Raw genomic sequence first — 18224 nt, forward strand, 5'->3', positions numbered from 1 at the left:
GAAGATAGCACATCAGCTTTGGGAAAGAGTGGAATATACAAAGTCATTTGTAACTCTGGCAAATTTTCTACAATGTGATTCAACTACCCCTACCGATGTCGTTTTATGTAACCCGCACTATGTCTGTGTCAGGAACGGTAGGTGGACAGACGAAAGCCACGTGATCGATACAAGATCCGTCTCTGAGCTTTGGGCGGCTGTTTGCAATCATGCTGTAAAAAAGACGAATGAGGATTGGCCACAAGTTACGCAGTATTTTTTGGACCAAGATATACCTTACTTCAGCCATACTTATCGCAGTGTCTCCAATCATACTTTAATTATCAATTTAGTCATACAGGTTTGGGATGTCTCTGTAAGTTTATTCCATTTATAGTACTTAATCTTTCGTAAACCGTTCAGAAACGTTGCCTTATGAAGTATGTTTCTCCACCAGAAACGACGAAATTAACTGGAGATATCAAGATGGGAAGTGTTGGAGTAACAACTTTCCTATATATGACCCAATGAAAAGATTAATATATGATTCATAATGTTAATGTGCTAAAGTAGGTTCATAAACAAAATTTGCACAATAAGTCTAAGATGTCGTCATATACTTCACCAGTTATTCTGCAACATTGTCAATTTGCTTCACATCTCCAGAATAAACTGTTGAACAACATTGTTTGTGGGGTTGCATAAAACGACATTGCTAAGCGCAGCTGAATCGCCCTGTGTATTTGCTAAGGGTGATTCAGCTTCCAGCTGCCCCTACAGAAATTGTCTGAAGTAGCCCAACAAATGTGTGAAGTCGCTATAAGGCAGACATTCCTTTACTGGCTTACTGTATGGTACTAATGTTCAGTACATCTTGCAAACGATTCTGAACACATTTGACAGGAGGTACAGTCTGTTCACAAAACATCAATTCTTTGAATCATTTCTCTCTGTTTGTCTACCATGTAACTGTGTTAATATGTTATGCCTAGTGACCAGATGTCACGAAGTGCTAAATTAATGCTTAAAACAACGTAACAGTAAAGTAAATAATGTATTAAATACCGAACTGACAGAGTATGTACTCTAATCTATTCGCAATAGAAGCATACCCCTAGAAGTGTTGCATGGCACATATGACTAGGCGTTGTGGGTTGCATAAAACGACATCGGTAGGGGCAGCTGAGTCACTTTGTGTACGCCAGTTCGGCAGGGCAATAGCCACCTGCTCGAAGAACACCAAAGGGTATAGAAGTAGGAGACTTAGAAAAGGAGAAACTAGTTCTGCAGACAACCTGCTTAAAGAAGTCTTACTTAAAATCCACAAAGAGAGGAAGATGAACTACCTGGAAAGTCAAGGCATATTCCAAGGAATGAGATTCCTATCTAATGACTTTATACGGAAAATACGTCAGCAATTATGGGAGAAATTGAATAAGGAGTGGACAACATCGCAAAGAAACAAAGGAAGGTCTTATGCTAGTATTCAGCCATAACTGGCGAGGAAACCGTGGTTTGAGAGGGTCAGAATGAGTAAACGGCACCAGAGCTCTATAAAAGAATGCGTTTATGTCATGGGTGTTACCTACCCGTAGCCATCTCTAGAAAGTGAAAGTTAAAAGCTTCTCACTGTAGCAACGTAGTGAAGAAGAACCAGATTTCAATAACGTAATATCACCGTGCACCAAGTAACGAACACAGCAAAGAAAATCATACCGCAAATTGAACCAGCTGAAGATTCCATTACCTCCAACCATTACTGTATTCTTATGTGCGCATGATATTAAGAAAAAAATGCTTCAAATGGCTCTGAGTACTATTGGACTTGACATCTGAGGTCATCAGTCCCCTAGAACTTAGAACTACTTAAACCTAACTAACCTAAGGACATCATACACATCCATGCCCGAGGCAGGATTCGAACCTGCGACCGTAGCGGTCGCGCGCTTCCGGACTGAAGCGCCTAGAACCGCTCGGCCACCGCTGATATTAAGATCTATCACATCATAGGAATCTACCTACTAGACTTAGACATCAATATTTAATTTCATTTTGTTTTGAATGTTTATATATGTAAACGTAACCGTCTATATATTTTTATGTAAAATGTAAGTAAATTTCAAAAGTGCATCAAACGTAGATGTATAAATCATACGTAGCTGGTGAATTTTTGGATACTACCTAAAACCAAACAAATAAATAACCTAAATGAAGATGGCTGAATGTCGAATTGAATCGCCGTCCTCCCGAATGGGGTTACACCTGGCTCAGTTGCTTGCAGCATTTTGCCAACGATTTTGTTCAATGTGGAGACACTTTGCCGTAGCTATGGAAGCAATGCAGACTATAGGTTTCAAGATAACTGTGAAGACCTACTTCCATCTGCATGAGCAACTTTCAACTTGTCTATGTGCTGTGTAAGGTGCAAATGCCATTACTCTGGGTATTAACAGAGGCTTATAACAATGCGAGTCGACAGTGTCAGCGTTGTTGAGGTTGCATCGTTTTTATTCCAGTCGATAGGGAGTTTCCTTTCTGTAAAGAGAGTGCTAATGCTATTCATAAGCAAAAGAATTAGAGACACCTATTCAGCTGTGAATAGCATTAAATTCGTCCTGATAAAGGCGCTGATGCATGATGACATGTCATCAGGAGATACAGAAAGCTGCTCCATGAGCCATTAATCGCCACCCACAAATTACAAAGATTTGTTGGAGATGGATTTAAGGCACGAAATTTCCCCCGGTGACGTCTCGAATGTGCTCACCGGGACTGAGGTCAGGAGCTTTCTTGGCCGCACATGTTCCATCGTGTCTGCAGAGAGTCTCTCAAAGCATTCTGACACATTTCTGGAGCCAGGAGTGCCCCAGGGAAGTGTGATAGGACCACTGTTATTTACTGTACACACACATTATCTGGCGGACAGGGTGGGCAGCAATCTGATGCTGAGGAACACGGGAAGGTATTAAAGTTCAGTGACTGTAGGAGGATAGAAGATGACTTAGACAAAATTTCTAGTTGGTCTGATGAATGGGTGCTAACTACAAATGTAGAAAAATAATAAGTTAATTCGAATGAGTAGGAAAAACAAATTCGTTATGTTCGGATACAGCTTTAGTATGTCCTGCTTGACACACTCACTTCGTTTAGATAACTAGACGTAACGTTGCAAAGCCATATGAGACGGATCGAGCATGTGGGGATTCTGGTACGGAAATCAGATGGTCGACTTCGGTTTATAGGGAAAATTTTGGAAAAGTGTGGTTCATCTGTATAGGAGACCGCATAAAGGACCCTAGTGCACCCTGTTCTTGAGTACTGCTCGAGTGTTTGGGATCCGTACCAGGATGTATTAAAGGAAGACGTCGAAGCAGTTCAGAGGCGAGCTGCTAGATTTGTTACCGGTAGGTTCGAACAACCCGCAAGTGTTACGTAGATGCTTCGAGAACTCAAATGGGAATCCCCAGAGGGAAGGCGAAGTTCTTTTCTACGAACACTATTGAGAAAATTTAGAGAACTGGCATTTGAAGTTGACAACAGAATGATTCTACTGCCGTCAACATACATTGCGTGTGAGGACCACAAAGATAAGATACGAGAAATTAGGGCTTAATAGGAGGCATACAGTCAGTCGTTTTTCCATCGCTCTATTTGAAGTGGAACAGGAAAACTAGTAGTAGTACAGGGTACCCTCCGCCACGCACTGTTGGGTGGCTTGCGGAGTATGTATGTAGACGTACTGGTTATCTGATACATTGTCTTGCTGAGAGTATAGCTTACTTCCAGAGTGTTGTTGGCAAACAAAGGAATGCACATTATCAGGTAGTGGATTTCTGAATTGTTTGTCTAAGACGATAGAAGACATAAGGGACCCCGTTTCATTCTGTGTGATCCCTCGCATCAGAATACCTCCAGCACCTGGCCAAACTACCCCTGCTAGAAAGCAGGATGCATCGCTTCGTGTGGTTTTCAACACACTCATACCCTGCCATCGGTGTGTACTAATGTGTGCCTTATATGCAGGCGATTTTTTCATGTTTAAAGCGTACAATAGCGGTATTCCTGCGCCACGCTAGTTTCTGTATCTAATGAATTGCCATGAGTGGTTGTATACGTGTAGAGAAGTCGTTTCTGTACCCCATTATCAGAAGGTAATTCTGGATGAAGTGGCTACTCAACGATTATCGGTCTAACTTTCTGGCGTGTGATTTGAATCACTGTGGTCTGTCTATCCGCTGCTGTTGTCCGCAATAGTCGGCGACAAACCCTGTCACCTACGCGGTATTTCCCGTTCCATTAGGCTCTGGCAGCAATTGTTTCCTCCGAGTTGAGGTACTTTACTTGAGGTAATTTACCTCTATATCTACGCTTCACAAACTACCTTACGGTGTGTGGCGGATGGTACACTCACCTTGCCGACTTTCTGTTGCAGTCGTGAATTGTGCGCAAAAGAACAGCTGATAGTAAGAGTTTGCGTGAGCTCGAACTTATCTAAATTTATATTCATGTTCTTTTCGCGAAATAGAAACAGAAGGTAGTAATACAGGGTGTTTATAAATGAATATCGAGGTATTAACGCTTTTGCCGGGCGGTGTGGCCGTGCGGTCATAGGCGCTTCTGTCTGGAACCGCGTGACCGCTACGGTCGCAGGTTCGAATCCTGCCTCGGGCATGGATGTGTGTGATGTCCTTAGGTTAGTTAGGTTTAAGTAGTTCTAAGTTCTACGGGACTGATCACCACAGATGTTACGTCCCATAGTGCTCAGAGCCATTTGAACCATTTATTAACGCTTTATAATATTTATTCCATTGAACTTACAGTTATAAATGATATGTCAAATGAAAGAGCAACTCAAACAGTTTTACCAAGAACTGGCATAGCGAAGCACGCAATTGGTTGAACTTCACTGTACCCAAGCGCAGGATAGGCCGCAAGGGGCCCAATAACAGGGCTTGCTTTGCATGGCCACGATGTTCACCCGACTTGAAGCCATGAGATTTTTTCCTTTGGGGCTTCATCAAGGATCGTGTGTACGTGCCTCCACTACCAGCAGACCTCCCTGAATTAAGAAACCGGATTGAAGCAGCTGTTGCTACAATCGCTGAAGACACACTTATCAACGTTTGGGAAGAACTCGGCTATAGACTTGATGTATGCCGTGGGACAAATGGTGCTCCCACTGAACATTTATAAGGTTCTTTGTAAAACTGTTTGAGTTGCTCTTTCATTTGACATATCACTTATAACTGTAAGTTTAATATAATAAATATTATAAAGCATTAAAACCCCGATAGTCATTTATAAACATCCTGTATATTGGTTCTCTCTTCTAGAAAACTACGTTCATGGAATCTTAACACGAAATCGAAACTTGATGTTCAATGACTCTCTTGTAACGTTTACGTTTGGAGTTGGATAAGTGCGCCCGTTACAGATTCGCGCTTACTAAACAAGCCTGTGACAAAACGCGATGCTCTTCTATGGATTTTCTCTATTTCTTGTCTCAATTCTTTCTGGTAAGGGTCCTAGACTAATGAGAAACATTCAAGCAAAGGCAGAACGACGGTTTTGTAAACTACCTCCTGTGTGGATGGACTGCTCTCGCTGAGGTAGGAATGGGATGGCGAGGCTCGGCGATTTGAGTGCAGTGAGAATTCCTCGCGCTTTAACTTCTCAAGCAGTTCTCGCGAAGCGGCTTGTGTCGCTGCGCCCTAGCTGACTGAAACAACATGCGCCGGGGTTGTTCAAATGGTTGAAATGGCTCTGAGCACTATGGGACTTAATATCTGAGGTCATCAGTCCCCTAGAACTTAGAACTACTTAAACGTAAGTAAGCTAAGGACATCACCGACATCCACGCCGAGGCAGGGTTCGAACCTGCGACCGTAGCGGTTGCGCGGCTCCAGACTGAAGTGCCTAGAACCGCTCGGCCACTGCGGCCGGCCCGGGGTTATTACTTGAAGTGAATACTCACAAAAGACCGGAGCTGTCCACGGCGTGCCAAACTTCACGCGCGCAGCGTGTGCAGGCCCGGCCTGTCATTCGGCTTTCTTCGGTCCTTCTCGGAAGTTCCCGGAACAGCGCCACATTTCATTTAGGATCGCGGTGCGGCATTTTGCGGTTGGCAAAACTCTATGATTTCGGCAGAATCGTGGTGTCAGAGCTGTTGACCCTTCGATGTTTGTTTGTGGTATGAAGGACGTTTACAGATCCAGTAGCTGTCTGCACAAAAAGAGGCAGTCTAGCGATCTGTCGTCACAATCCCTTAAAATGGATGGGAATGACAGAAGAGAGGGATGAGGCTTCTTAGTTCGCATAAGCGCTGGGTACTGCTTATCTGCTACGAAATGGTATTATACTATCATGCAAAAGGAATTAAAAACTTAACATGACAATGAAAGAGCAAAAAATTACAACGATCGACAGACAGGATTCATTGTTCTTTACATCAAGAAGCACTTAGAGCTAAATTTGCAAGCATGGAATACTTGAACAAACTGATGGTACGAGTCGTAAAATTTCTGAAGAAGAGCCCGTTCTTCTACTTTCAGTTGCAACAGGTTTCAATGGAAGCAATTACGGCAAAGTACGTTGGTTAAGTCAAGGGACACACCTGGAACGATTTTTCGATTTAAATCTCGCTATTGTCGAATTTATGAAGGAAAAAGGAGTGCAGGAACGAAAATTAGAACATCGGGAATGGATTGCAGACTTCGAATTTTGAGTGGGCTTGCCCGTTCACTGCCCACAGTACGGCACTGCAAGGTAACGTCTACCTCATTTGATGGAGATGCATTTAAAAAGAAAATCTGACAAAGACAATCCAGTTTCCTAAGCTCATTGGCGTTAAAGAAAGCGCGAGGTTTGAAGAATTCATTGTGGCCTCGCAAGAATTACACCAACAGTTTTATAAAGGCTTTGAGGACACTGTCAGTTTTACATCTGTTTTCGTGTTACTTTGGAGGCCGTTTTCCGTTTCAGTTGAAATTTCCCCTGTGCATGTGCTGGTGTAAGTTTTAATTACAAATCTTTTTATGTGAAAACTGTCCAAGACGTCTACATTGCTTCTCTCAGGTAGATTTTCCAAGTCTCCATAATGATGTTGCAAAAGTGCTACAATATTTCGAATGGTTCAAATGGCTCTAAGCATTGTGGGACTTAACATCTAAGGTCATCAGTCCCCTAGACTTATAAATACTTAAAGCTAACTAACCTAAGGATATCACACATATCCATGCTCGAGGCAGGATTCGAACCTGCGAGCGAAGCAGCAGCGCGGTTCCGGACTGAAGCGCTTAGAACCGCTCGGCCCCAGCTGCCGGCTTCAAATGTTGTGATTGGAAAAGTTTGGCGTCGTTTTCTAGGTCGGGGGATTGCCATACGAGATCAGTCGACAGAAAGTGGTGTGCGCGCTACGTGGCTACGACGTCGTTAATTATTCTCCATAATTCTTATAAGCATTCTGTTGTTACTGACAAGATGCCTACCATGGCAAAACGAAATAAAGAGATGTTTGATTGGCTTAAGCGTTGCAGCGTCAACATAAGTGATAATCTCGAAAATTTTGAGCGTGTACGTAAACTACTGTTCTTCAGATGCGAAATCGACGATTTGGTGAAACGATTTGAGAGTACAGCCAGTGGGCTGCCACCATATCACTGTCATTTAGACCCAACAGAACTGATATGGACCCAAATTAAAGTTTACATTGCTGCCAATAATTAAGAATGAGATTTTCACTCTGCAGCGGAGTGTGCGCTGGAAAAATCTCCCAGGCTGTGGCTAACCCATGTCTCCGCAATATCCTTTCTTCCAGGAGTGCTAGTTCTGCAAGGTTCGCAGAAGAGCTTCTTGGGGTTTGGAAGACAGGAGACGAGGGAGGTACTGGCAGAATTGAAGCTCTGAGGACGGTTCGTGAGTCGTGCTTGGGTAGCTCAGTCGGTAGAGCACTTTCCCGCGAACGGAAAAGATCCCGAGTTCGACTCTCGGTCCGGCACACAATATTTAAGAAAATTTTTCGCCTGTAGTCAAAGTACCCATCGCCTGAATTTTTAAAAAAGTCATCTCTCGATATAAGAATAAAACCGTTAATAATACGCAGCGCATCTTGCAAAAAGCATGGACGAATGAAGCACTTTTAGGAATATCTGTAAAGGAAATTATCACATTATTAAGTAATGACGTTGTTAGCTCCGCTTCAAGTATCTGTGTAAGCGACTAGAGTAGAGTAAATAGTAGTTGGTATGTGATAAATAAATAGAACGTTTTGTCAGAAAAGTAAAAACAGTTCGATTGCAAATCTAGGGACCTGTATCTTGTAATGAAACCGAACAGCTGACGATCTAGATTCCGACGCACGAGCAGAGAGTTATACTTCATGTTTAGCCCTAGATTACAGAGCCCTTGTAAATATTACGATTGAAGTAGGGTGTAAAACCGGACATTTTGTACTTAATTTGGTATGTAACATACAATTGGAAATGTAATAATGGTAATTAGCGAATACATCACTTATAAATTATGACTTCCTTTGAATAAAATGAGCCGCGCGGAGTGGCCGCACGGTGTGAAGCGTCATGCCACGGACCGCGTTGCCCCTCCCGCCGGAGCTTCGAGTCCTCCCTCGGGCATGGGTGTGTCTGTTGTTCGTAGCATAATTTAGTTCAAGTTAGTTTAAGTAGTGTGTGAGTCTAGGGACCGATGACCTAAGCAGTTTGGTCCCTTAGAAATTCACACACATTTGAACATTTGAATAAAATGTGGAGTAGGAATCTTCATGATGGTTAAGTAGATATGTAATAATTTCCCCCCTTTCAGTGTTCGAGAGATAACTCAGATAACTCGTGTTAGAGATCTCTGACAGTGTTATGATTCATAGCACATGAATATGTGATGTATTCTAAAGATTTCGTCCGCATAGCGTGTTCACCTAAATTCAATAACAGAAAACATTTCCAAACTCGGTAAGTAGTCAGGAATGCATTTTCGTGAACTTCCTGTACATTGTCTTAGTAACCTGTTACGAAACAGATTCGCTTTCTACGACTACACATTGACATCAGCTGTTTGCGACACATGAAAATTTGTGCCAAACCGGCACTCGAACGTGGATTTCCCGCTCGTCGCGAGCGGCCGCCGTAGCCACTTCGGCTATCCGAGCACCTGCCCAAACTTCCATATTTCACTTATTCACAACCCTTAAGCTAGCACAATTCGTGATTCCAACACAGGGAGACAAATATTGCATTGCTTCCAAGGTTTCACAAGCTGCGACATGGTCGCGAATTGAACAGTGACCATTTATTCACGTCTATGGTCACAGGTTTTTTTTTTTTTTTTTTTTTTTTCATCAGATTACCGGTTTCGGTATATAATTACCATCTTCAGATCTGTTTTACAAAAACAAGTCCTAACATACTGGAGCCATAGTGGCATCGTCAAACGCTAAACACAAACTCAACGACAGCATCGTCAAATATATATAAATAATAGTATATACAAGAATCAACTTGTCAGCAGCACTACTGTTCAAAACAGACTGCTGAGTCTGTGTTTAGCATTTGACGATGCCACTATGGTTCCAGTATGTTAGGAGATGCTTCCAAGGCTCTAGCGGATGTACTGCCCGATCCAGTCGTCGAGAATTCCATCAGCACCACCTGCTGATGGTGGAACTATTATTCCCCGAAATATCGAAGACTGGATCCGGCAGTATATCCGAGAACCCTGTAAGCACCATATACGCCGGGAAAACCTCAGATCATGTAAATATTATATGGTCATTTTAGCCCGTCGAGCTACTGATACATCGTTGACGGTTATAGTGTGTCAGATTCTTCACAATACAATGCCCTTCAGATATCGATGCGTGTCGTACTGTATAAATCATATATGACGATAGTAATTTGTACGGTAAATATGACTGATACCAGTACCATCTTTGTATAACGAATAGTTTGCTAGTTAGGGAGAATGAAATGTAAGAACACGAGTGTATTCATTCAATTTCAAAGTACACTACTGGTCATTAAAATTGCTACACCAAGAAGAAATGCAGATGATAAACGGGTATTCGTTGGACAAATATATTATACTAGAACTGACATGTGATTACATTTTCACGCAATTTGGGTGCATAGATCCTGAGAAATCAGTACCCAGAACAACCACCTCTGACCGTAATAACCGCCTTGATACGCCTGGGCATTGCGTCAAACAGAGCTTGGATGGCGTGTACAGGTACAGCTGCCCATGCAGCTTAAACGCTATACCACAGTTCATCAAGACTAGTGACTGGCGTATTGTGACGTGCCGGTTGCTCAGCCGCGGTGGCCGTGCGGTTCTAGGCACTTCAGTCCGGAACCGCGTGACTGCTAAGGTCGCAGGTTCGAATCCTGCCTCGGGCATGGATGTGTGTGATGTCCTTAGGTTAGTTAGGTTTAAGTAGTTCTAAGTCCAAGGGACTGATGACCTCAGATGTTGAGTCCCATAGTGCTCAGAGCCATTTGAACCATCTCGACCAACGCGAGCAGCTATGTCGCGATACGATAAACCGCAATCGCGATAGGCTACAATCCGACCTTTATCAAAGTCGGAAACGTGACGGTACGCATTTATCCTTTTTACACGAGGCATCACAACAACGTTTCACCAGGCAACGCCGGTCAGCTGCTGTTTGTGAATGAGAAATCGGTTGAAAACTTTCCTCATGTCAGCACGTTGTAGGTGTCGCCACCGGCGCCAACCTTGTGTGAATGCTCTGAAAAGCTAATCAAATAAAATGGTTCAAATGGCTCTGAGCACTATGGGACTTAACATCTGTGGTCATCAGTCCCCTAGAACTTAGAACTACTTAAACCTAACTAACCTAAGGACATCACACACATCCATGCCCTAGGCAGGATTCGAACCTGCGACCGTAGCAGTCTCGCGGTTCCGGACTGAGCGTCTAGAACCGCTAGACCACCGCGGCCGGCTAAAAGCTAATCATTTGCATGTCACGGCAACTTCTTCCTGTCGGTTATATTTCGCGTCTGTAGCACGTCATCTTCGTGGTGTAGCAGTTTTAATGGCCAGTAGTGTAACTCTGAACAGAGTACAGAGCGTCACATCGGAGGGTGTAATGTTTGTTAGAAGTGTGTGTGACTTTTGCAGGCACTCGCACCCGCAGTACGCGGGGCGGGACTTGGACCACCTCATGTACCTGCGGCAGTCGATCCTGAGCGCGATGCAGCGGTACGAGCGCCAGGGCAGCGGAGGCGGCGGCGGCGGCGCGGGGGCGGCGGGGCCGTCCTCTGGCGGCGCGGCGTCGGCGTCCGCGTCTTCGTCGGCGGCGGACGTGTCGCGCAGCCCGCGGCGCGGCGCGCTGTCGTCGTGCCCGCAGTCGCGCACGCACTCGCCGTCGCCCAGCGCGTCGCCGGCCGCCTGCCGCCTCGCCACGGCCGAGGAGGACATCGACACGCTCCTGTACGGCCAGCCGTGCAGCTACGTCACCATGATCGAGGACAAGTACCGCCGCTCCAGCGTCGCCAGGGTCAAGAAGCTCAGAGGTAGCTACCCGCCAGCTTCTACACTCTTCAAGTTAATGCCGTATTGACTGTAAATCGACCTCCTCCTCCTTTCTTCTTTCACTGGTGCCGTGTCCCGTGCTGACGCAGGGTCGGGATTGTTAGGAACGGATTTGGCAAGGTTAGTACAAAGGGGTGACCGGAGGCCCTTCCTGCCGCCACGCCGTACCCCCACGGTCGGCCAAACGCTGCACAGTGTGCAGACGTGCGGAAGTGCTGCACATGTGCGACAGCGACATCTGTTATTAGACATGTGTCCTAAATAAACGGCGGCGGCTCCACTTCCCTGTGGTACGAGGGCTATCCACAAAGTACATTACGTTTTGGAATTAAAAATAAATAAAGTATTGGAATTTTTTTTATTATATACAGATGAAAGCCACACTTAAATACTACTTTTCTACATAGTTGCCATTTAAATTTAGGCACTTATCGTAGCGATGGACGAGCTTGGAAATTCCTTCGTCGTAAAATTCGGCCGCCTGCGCCTTCAACCACGTGGTTACCTCTTCTCGAACCTGTGCGTAGTCATCAAAACGCTGCGTAGCCAACCACTTCTTCATTGCTGGGAATAAGTGGAAGTCGCTCGGTGGCAGGTCGGGACTGTACGGCGGATGTGGAAACAACTCCCACTTGAAAGATTCGAGAACTTCACGAGTGGCATTTGCCGTGTGGGCCCGGGCGTTGTCGTGAATCAGCAAGATCTTTGAGGCCAACTTTCCCCTGCGCCTGTTTTGTATTGCTCTTCTGAGGTTGTGCAGAGTTTGGCAATACCTTTGAGAGTTTATTGTAGTGCCTCTTTCCAGGAAATCCACAAAAATCACACAAGACAGTTGGCAAGGAAGGTGATGGCGACTGTCTTTTGGGATAGAAAAGGTGTGATCAAGGAATATCGCACCGATTATTCCGTGACCGTACATTGCACACCACACAGTCACCCGCTGAAAGTGAAAAGGCCTCTCGATTGCGAAATGGGAATTCGAAGTCCTCCAAACGCGCCAATTTTGCTTATTGCCGAATCCATCCAAATGAAAGTGGGCTTCATCGCTAAACCAAACCAACCATGAGCATACAAATTCCTATCATGCCCCGTCACCCACCGTGCAGTTTGAACTCCTAACGCAAACCGGTCAGAAGTAATGACGCTTTCATTTCATATGGTTCAATAATTGTCACCCTGTTATTGATATGGATGTTTTTGGGACATGTAGTCAAGCGAATGGATGGCCAATGGACGAAGGAAATTACTTGCTTGATCGCACGAGATGGTAAGAGCCAGAGGATGGCCTACTGAGAGACGAGCACACGGCATTACAGGTGCAATATCTAGCTTGTTACCGAACGAGGTGGTGCAGTGGTTAGCACACTGGACTTGTATTCGTGAGGGCGATAGTTCAAACCCTCGTCCGGACATCCAGATTTAGGTTTTCCGGTATTTCCATAAATCGCTCCAGGCAAATGCCGGGATGGTTGCTTTGAAAATGCACGGCCCATTTCCTTCCTTATCCTTGACACAATCCGAGCTTGTGCTCCTTGTCTAATGACCTCAGTGTCGACAGGACGGCAAACCCAATCTTCCTTCCTTCCTCCTACACTGGTTCCTCAGCACCATAAATAAATGTTTCATAATAAGGTTACAAAATATATCCTCCTCGTTCAACTATTTTTTGAATTCCGATAGTCTAAGTAAATATACAGCAGAAGTGCGTATATGAGGCTAAATTTACGATTTTTCCTCGATATCGAAGTATGGCATCGATAAAAAGTGTACCTGGCAATCTTTACCCAATCTAATCAACACCTCTCAGCAGCAACACACGTAATATCCTGTATATCACGGCTCATAAATAACTGGAACTTCTCTCCAAACTGTGGCGCTAAGTAGTCACCTCTGTATGCGTTTTTAATGTGACCGTGACGTATTGTTCATTAAATCCTCCTGCAGCGTTTTTGACATTCACTGTTGTATAATATAGTCTTTGGTCAACTTCTCTGTGATTCGTACGTTGCATTATAATCTGCACACGTCTTCCTTTTACGATTGGGTGAGTTATCACAAAACGTTCTGTTATAAAAGGAAGAGTATCAGCCGACTGCCGATTATGGATCCATCCAGTCACAAAGCTTGACAGTATAGTTTTCAATTACACTTATGAAGTGGCATGACGCAGTAATTCAGACATTCGATTCACATTTGGGAGACTCGAGGCTCAGTTCCCCGTCAGACCATTAAGATTTACGTTTCTTGTATTTTCCCAAAATTACTTTACGCAAATGTTGGGATTTTGCGAGGTTCAGTCCTCCGTCAGGCCATGCAGGTGTAGGTTTTTCGTAGTTTCCCAAAATCATTTTAGGCAAATGTCGGATGGTTCCTTTAAAAAAATGGCATTTCCATTTTTATTCGACAGTTTTCCCCAATCCATGTTTGTGCTCCGTCTCTAATGGCGTCATCTTCGACGGAATGTTAAACCCTAATTTTCATATTTAAGTCATCATCCGTAAAACAAGCACAAATTTGTTTACAGATTACTCTCACATAAGAGTAATGCATCTAACCGCGCCCTAAATATACAAATGAAATGTCAAACGCAAGTTCAGGTTAGTGCAAACTTATTAAAGGGATATTTAACAGCTATTTTATTTAAGTGAGGTCGTTCGTAGATAATTCTAAAAACAGGAAATTAAAAAGCTAGATTGTAGCTAATCACAAGATATTCGTCTACGACATTAGTAAGGTGCGGAAAACTGGCATCAAATAATGATAACTTGTTCAGCAATGCGTGATGCGGCAACTTATTTCACATCATTTAGTTGATATATAAACTTTTTAGTATTAAAGAGTTTCATTATGGCAAGAGTTCCATATATTACGTCGTTAACTTACGTTGGAATGCAACAGAAAACACTGGACGTATTGAACGAAGTCATTCACAATATTTTTCCAATAAAAGGACACGAACAAACGAAATTTGTTTTCCAGAGCTTTGGATTAACAATTTCCTCGAAATATATACAATTTTAATATATTTTTTCGCGCTCACCAGCTTTCTGAAAATATTGACATTCAGGGATCGTAACAAATAACAAGTAACTAAACATATTTTTTCTTATGCGCTATACTGATTTCTCACTTTATACATTTTTGTTAATATTCTGTTCTTCCTTCACCGTTACAGTAAATTATAGTAAATGCTTCGTGCTACGTATGTTTGAAACTAAATATTGACAAACTTTGTTGAACGATAATAAACAATATTTTCTGCCAACAACGGCAATTGGCAGTACGCAAAAAAAGAACTTCGCTGTCTAGTTACTACTTGTGACTTCTTTATATTCTGAGGTATTGATAAAATAACAGTTTCTCTTAAACGAATGATGTAGGCCTACTATTATTAAAACCATTAGATCGATCTTAGGATGGATATTACCGCGTTAAAGCACATTTCGCAGAGAAGCGGTTCACAAAAATATTCAGAAAATATTTATAATTTGTACTCATAATAATGTATAAAATCTGAGGTCGAAGTCGGTCAAAACAATGCAGTCTAAACATAACGTGTCGAGGTTTAAATTTATCTGTTCCACTCGATTTTTCCTTCACATTTACAACACTTCCGAAATACTTTTTCCTAAATCTTCTGTGCGGATATAAACATATACTCCATTTTTTGGAAGTTAGTGAAATACCATTAAAATCACATCGATAATTTTTTGTTTTTGTCCTTGTCTCTAAATCTCGATAGATAACAGGGTTGCTGTTATTAAATTTTCAGTAAAATAATCATCACTTCGAATACTGCCACCTGCTGGAAACAATGTTTCGATACTTGTACCAATGAAGAATTGAAAGGTGCAACGAAAACACTGGTCCAGCTTAGGCAACATATCCAAGTATCAAGAATTACAGCTAAACAGTATTAGAGTACACTGTTCCAAAGATAACTTCATACCATTTATTACATACGTCGCGTCTTTTGAATGATGTCATACAGATATCCAACTTTATCGACAATATTGCGTACGGCAAGAGCACACACACGCCATTAGTTCACAAAGTGTGTCACTTGACCTCCACTTCGGTATGAATGCTGTTTTTCAAGTCCAGAATAGTAGCAGGCCTATTAGCATGCACTTTAGATTTCAGGAACCTCCAGAGGAAAAAATCAAATGCCGATAAATCGGACGAACAGGGTGGCCAGTTGACATGACCAAACCGGGAAACAAGGTGCTCTGGAAACATTCTGCGTAAGGCTGTCATGGACTTTCTGGCTGTGCACCGGCCCGTTGGAAACGTAACGGTTGCATACGCCTTATTTGCCGCGTCACGAGTTGTTGTAACGTTACTTCTTTGCTGTTCTTAATCTATTTAAACGATTTAGGAGACAATATGAACAGCCCTCTTAAACCGTCTGTTGATAGTGGTGTTGTTTAACGTTCATTAAATTCATCATCAAAACGAATTACAAAATGATTCAGACAAGATATTTTCATGGTACGAAAATGTCCTCAACAATAAAAAGTGTGAGTTCCTCCACATGTGTACAAAGAAACCATCGTTAAATTTCGGTTATACAATAACTCACGTAAAATTAAAGGCCGTCGAGTCAACTAAATACCTAAGGATTATAAGCATGTACACCGTATATTCGAACCATCACACAGAAAATTTTGTGGAGAAGGCGAACCAAAGACGGATTTTTACTTCGAAGTCTGCCTACAATAAGCTTATCTGTCCTATTCTGAAGCACTTGTACGCGGTATGGCATCCTTACCAGACTGGATTGACGCTTACATAGAAAAAGTTCGAAGAAGAGTAGCTCGTTTTAACTACCAAGAAGAAGAGAGCATCACGGATATGATACGTCAGATGGGGTGACAGTGATTGAAACAACGGTGTTTCTCGTTGAGGCGAGACTTTCTGATGAAATTACAATCACCAAGTTCGTCCACCGAATGCCAAAACATCTTGTTGACTCCCGTTTACGCAGAGATACATGTCTAGCATAAGAAAATAAGAAAAATCAGAGCTCGCACTGAAAGAGTCTGATGTTCATTTTCCCACGCCCTACTCGTGAATGGAACGGTAGAGAAATTTAAAGTGGCTCTACAGTGGGGCGCGAAACTTGAGGTCGAAAGTAACTTTCGCGTGAGGTTTCACTTCCAAGTAGCACAGCGCAATAAAACTTTTACCATTCATAGAGAGAAATTCCACAATATAGTATAGGAGTTACCTGAAAGAAAAACGAGCCCGCATCTCGTGGTCGTGCGGTAGCGTTCTCGCTTCCCATGCCCGGGTTCCCGGGTTCGATTCCCGGCGGGGTCAGGGATTTTCTCTGCCTCGTGATGGCTGGGTGTTGTGTGATGTCCTTAGGTTAGTTAGGTTTAAGTAGTTCTAAGTTCTAGGGGACTGATGACCTAAGATGTTAAGTCCCATAGTGCTCAGAGCCATTTGAACAATTTTTTTGAAAGAAAAACGCAATGAAGCGAACAGAAATGACACTTTTGTTCAAAGACAATAATTGCACTGAAGTCACCGCAATTTATCACGGTCCCCTAGACATTATAAAAGGTGGAACATGGTTCTTACATCTACATAAACATACATACATGGAAAGCCAAGTTGAAGGGCGTGGCCGAGAGTACCTTTTACCACAACTAGCATTTCATGTTCTAACGTTACTCCTAGATGATAACATAAAAAAGAAATATATATATACATATATATATATATATATATATAACACCAAAATACAGACAGACACACACACACACACACACACACACACACACACAGCACAAAAAAATATATATCACACCAAAACACACACACACACATACACAGGACAAAAACAAAAATAAATAAATAAATACAATAAAATTAAATTAATACGACACCAAAAAACACACACACACACACACACACACACACACACAAACGCACACACGAATGCATACACGAACAGACCACAGATACTTCAATAGTTACACTCATAAGTTTGGCAGTAATATTCGATCTTTGGCAAAAACATTTGACAGTCGGCAACAGAAACCAAAACATTGCATTAAAACAAGCGTTCAGTGCATAGTGCTGTGGAATGCGGAAAAAACAGCAAATTGACGCTCATAGGAAGAAGAACAACACCAAAAATGCAACAGGAGCGTAATATGTAAGAAACTGTCTACGCAACCTGTAAGTACAGTTCAAAACATTACTACTTAATAGGAAATACCAACCACCAGAACTGTTTATAACCTACAGGCACAGTGACAAAAATGTAAATAAAATAGCTAACATATATACATATTCCAGGCCACTGATGATGCCTTGCAGAAAATAAAGGCGAAACGTGTATGGCACTAAAATTGTTTTATTCAGTTGCTATCAGACGGTCCATAAGTGAAAATTATCAATATACCGTAGTATTACTCCTAGATATTTAACTGACGTGACTGTCTCAGCACTCCAATGATGCTGTATTCGAACAATATGAGACTTTTTCTCCTACTCGTCTGCATTAACTCACATTTTTCTACGTTTAGAGCTAGCTGCCATTCATCACACCAAAAAGAAATTTTGTCTAATTCACCCTGTATCCTCCTACAGGAAATCAAAGATGACATCTTCGCTTACACCACAGTATCATCAGCAAACAGCCGCAGACTGTTGCTCGCCCTGTT

The 18224-nt window shown here is 42.7% G+C and overlaps 1 protein-coding gene across 1 annotated transcript in view; it reads left to right on the forward strand.

The window, feature by feature from the left end:
* The window catches only part of LOC126470723 (uncharacterized), a 128804-nt gene that overhangs the window by 96671 nt on the left and 13909 nt on the right, over positions 1-18224 (forward strand). The window contains exons 3-5 of the mRNA XM_050098726.1: positions 6531-6539; positions 11134-11251; positions 11363-11528. Of these exons, the coding sequence (XP_049954683.1) occupies positions 6531-6539; positions 11134-11251; positions 11363-11528 (293 nt within the window). The remainder of the gene's footprint in view (positions 1-6530; positions 6540-11133; positions 11252-11362; positions 11529-18224) is intronic.

The sequence above is a fragment of the Schistocerca serialis genome, chromosome 3, assembly GCF_023864345.2.
Source record: "Schistocerca serialis cubense isolate TAMUIC-IGC-003099 chromosome 3, iqSchSeri2.2, whole genome shotgun sequence".
NCBI lineage: Eukaryota > Metazoa > Arthropoda > Insecta > Orthoptera > Acrididae > Schistocerca > Schistocerca serialis.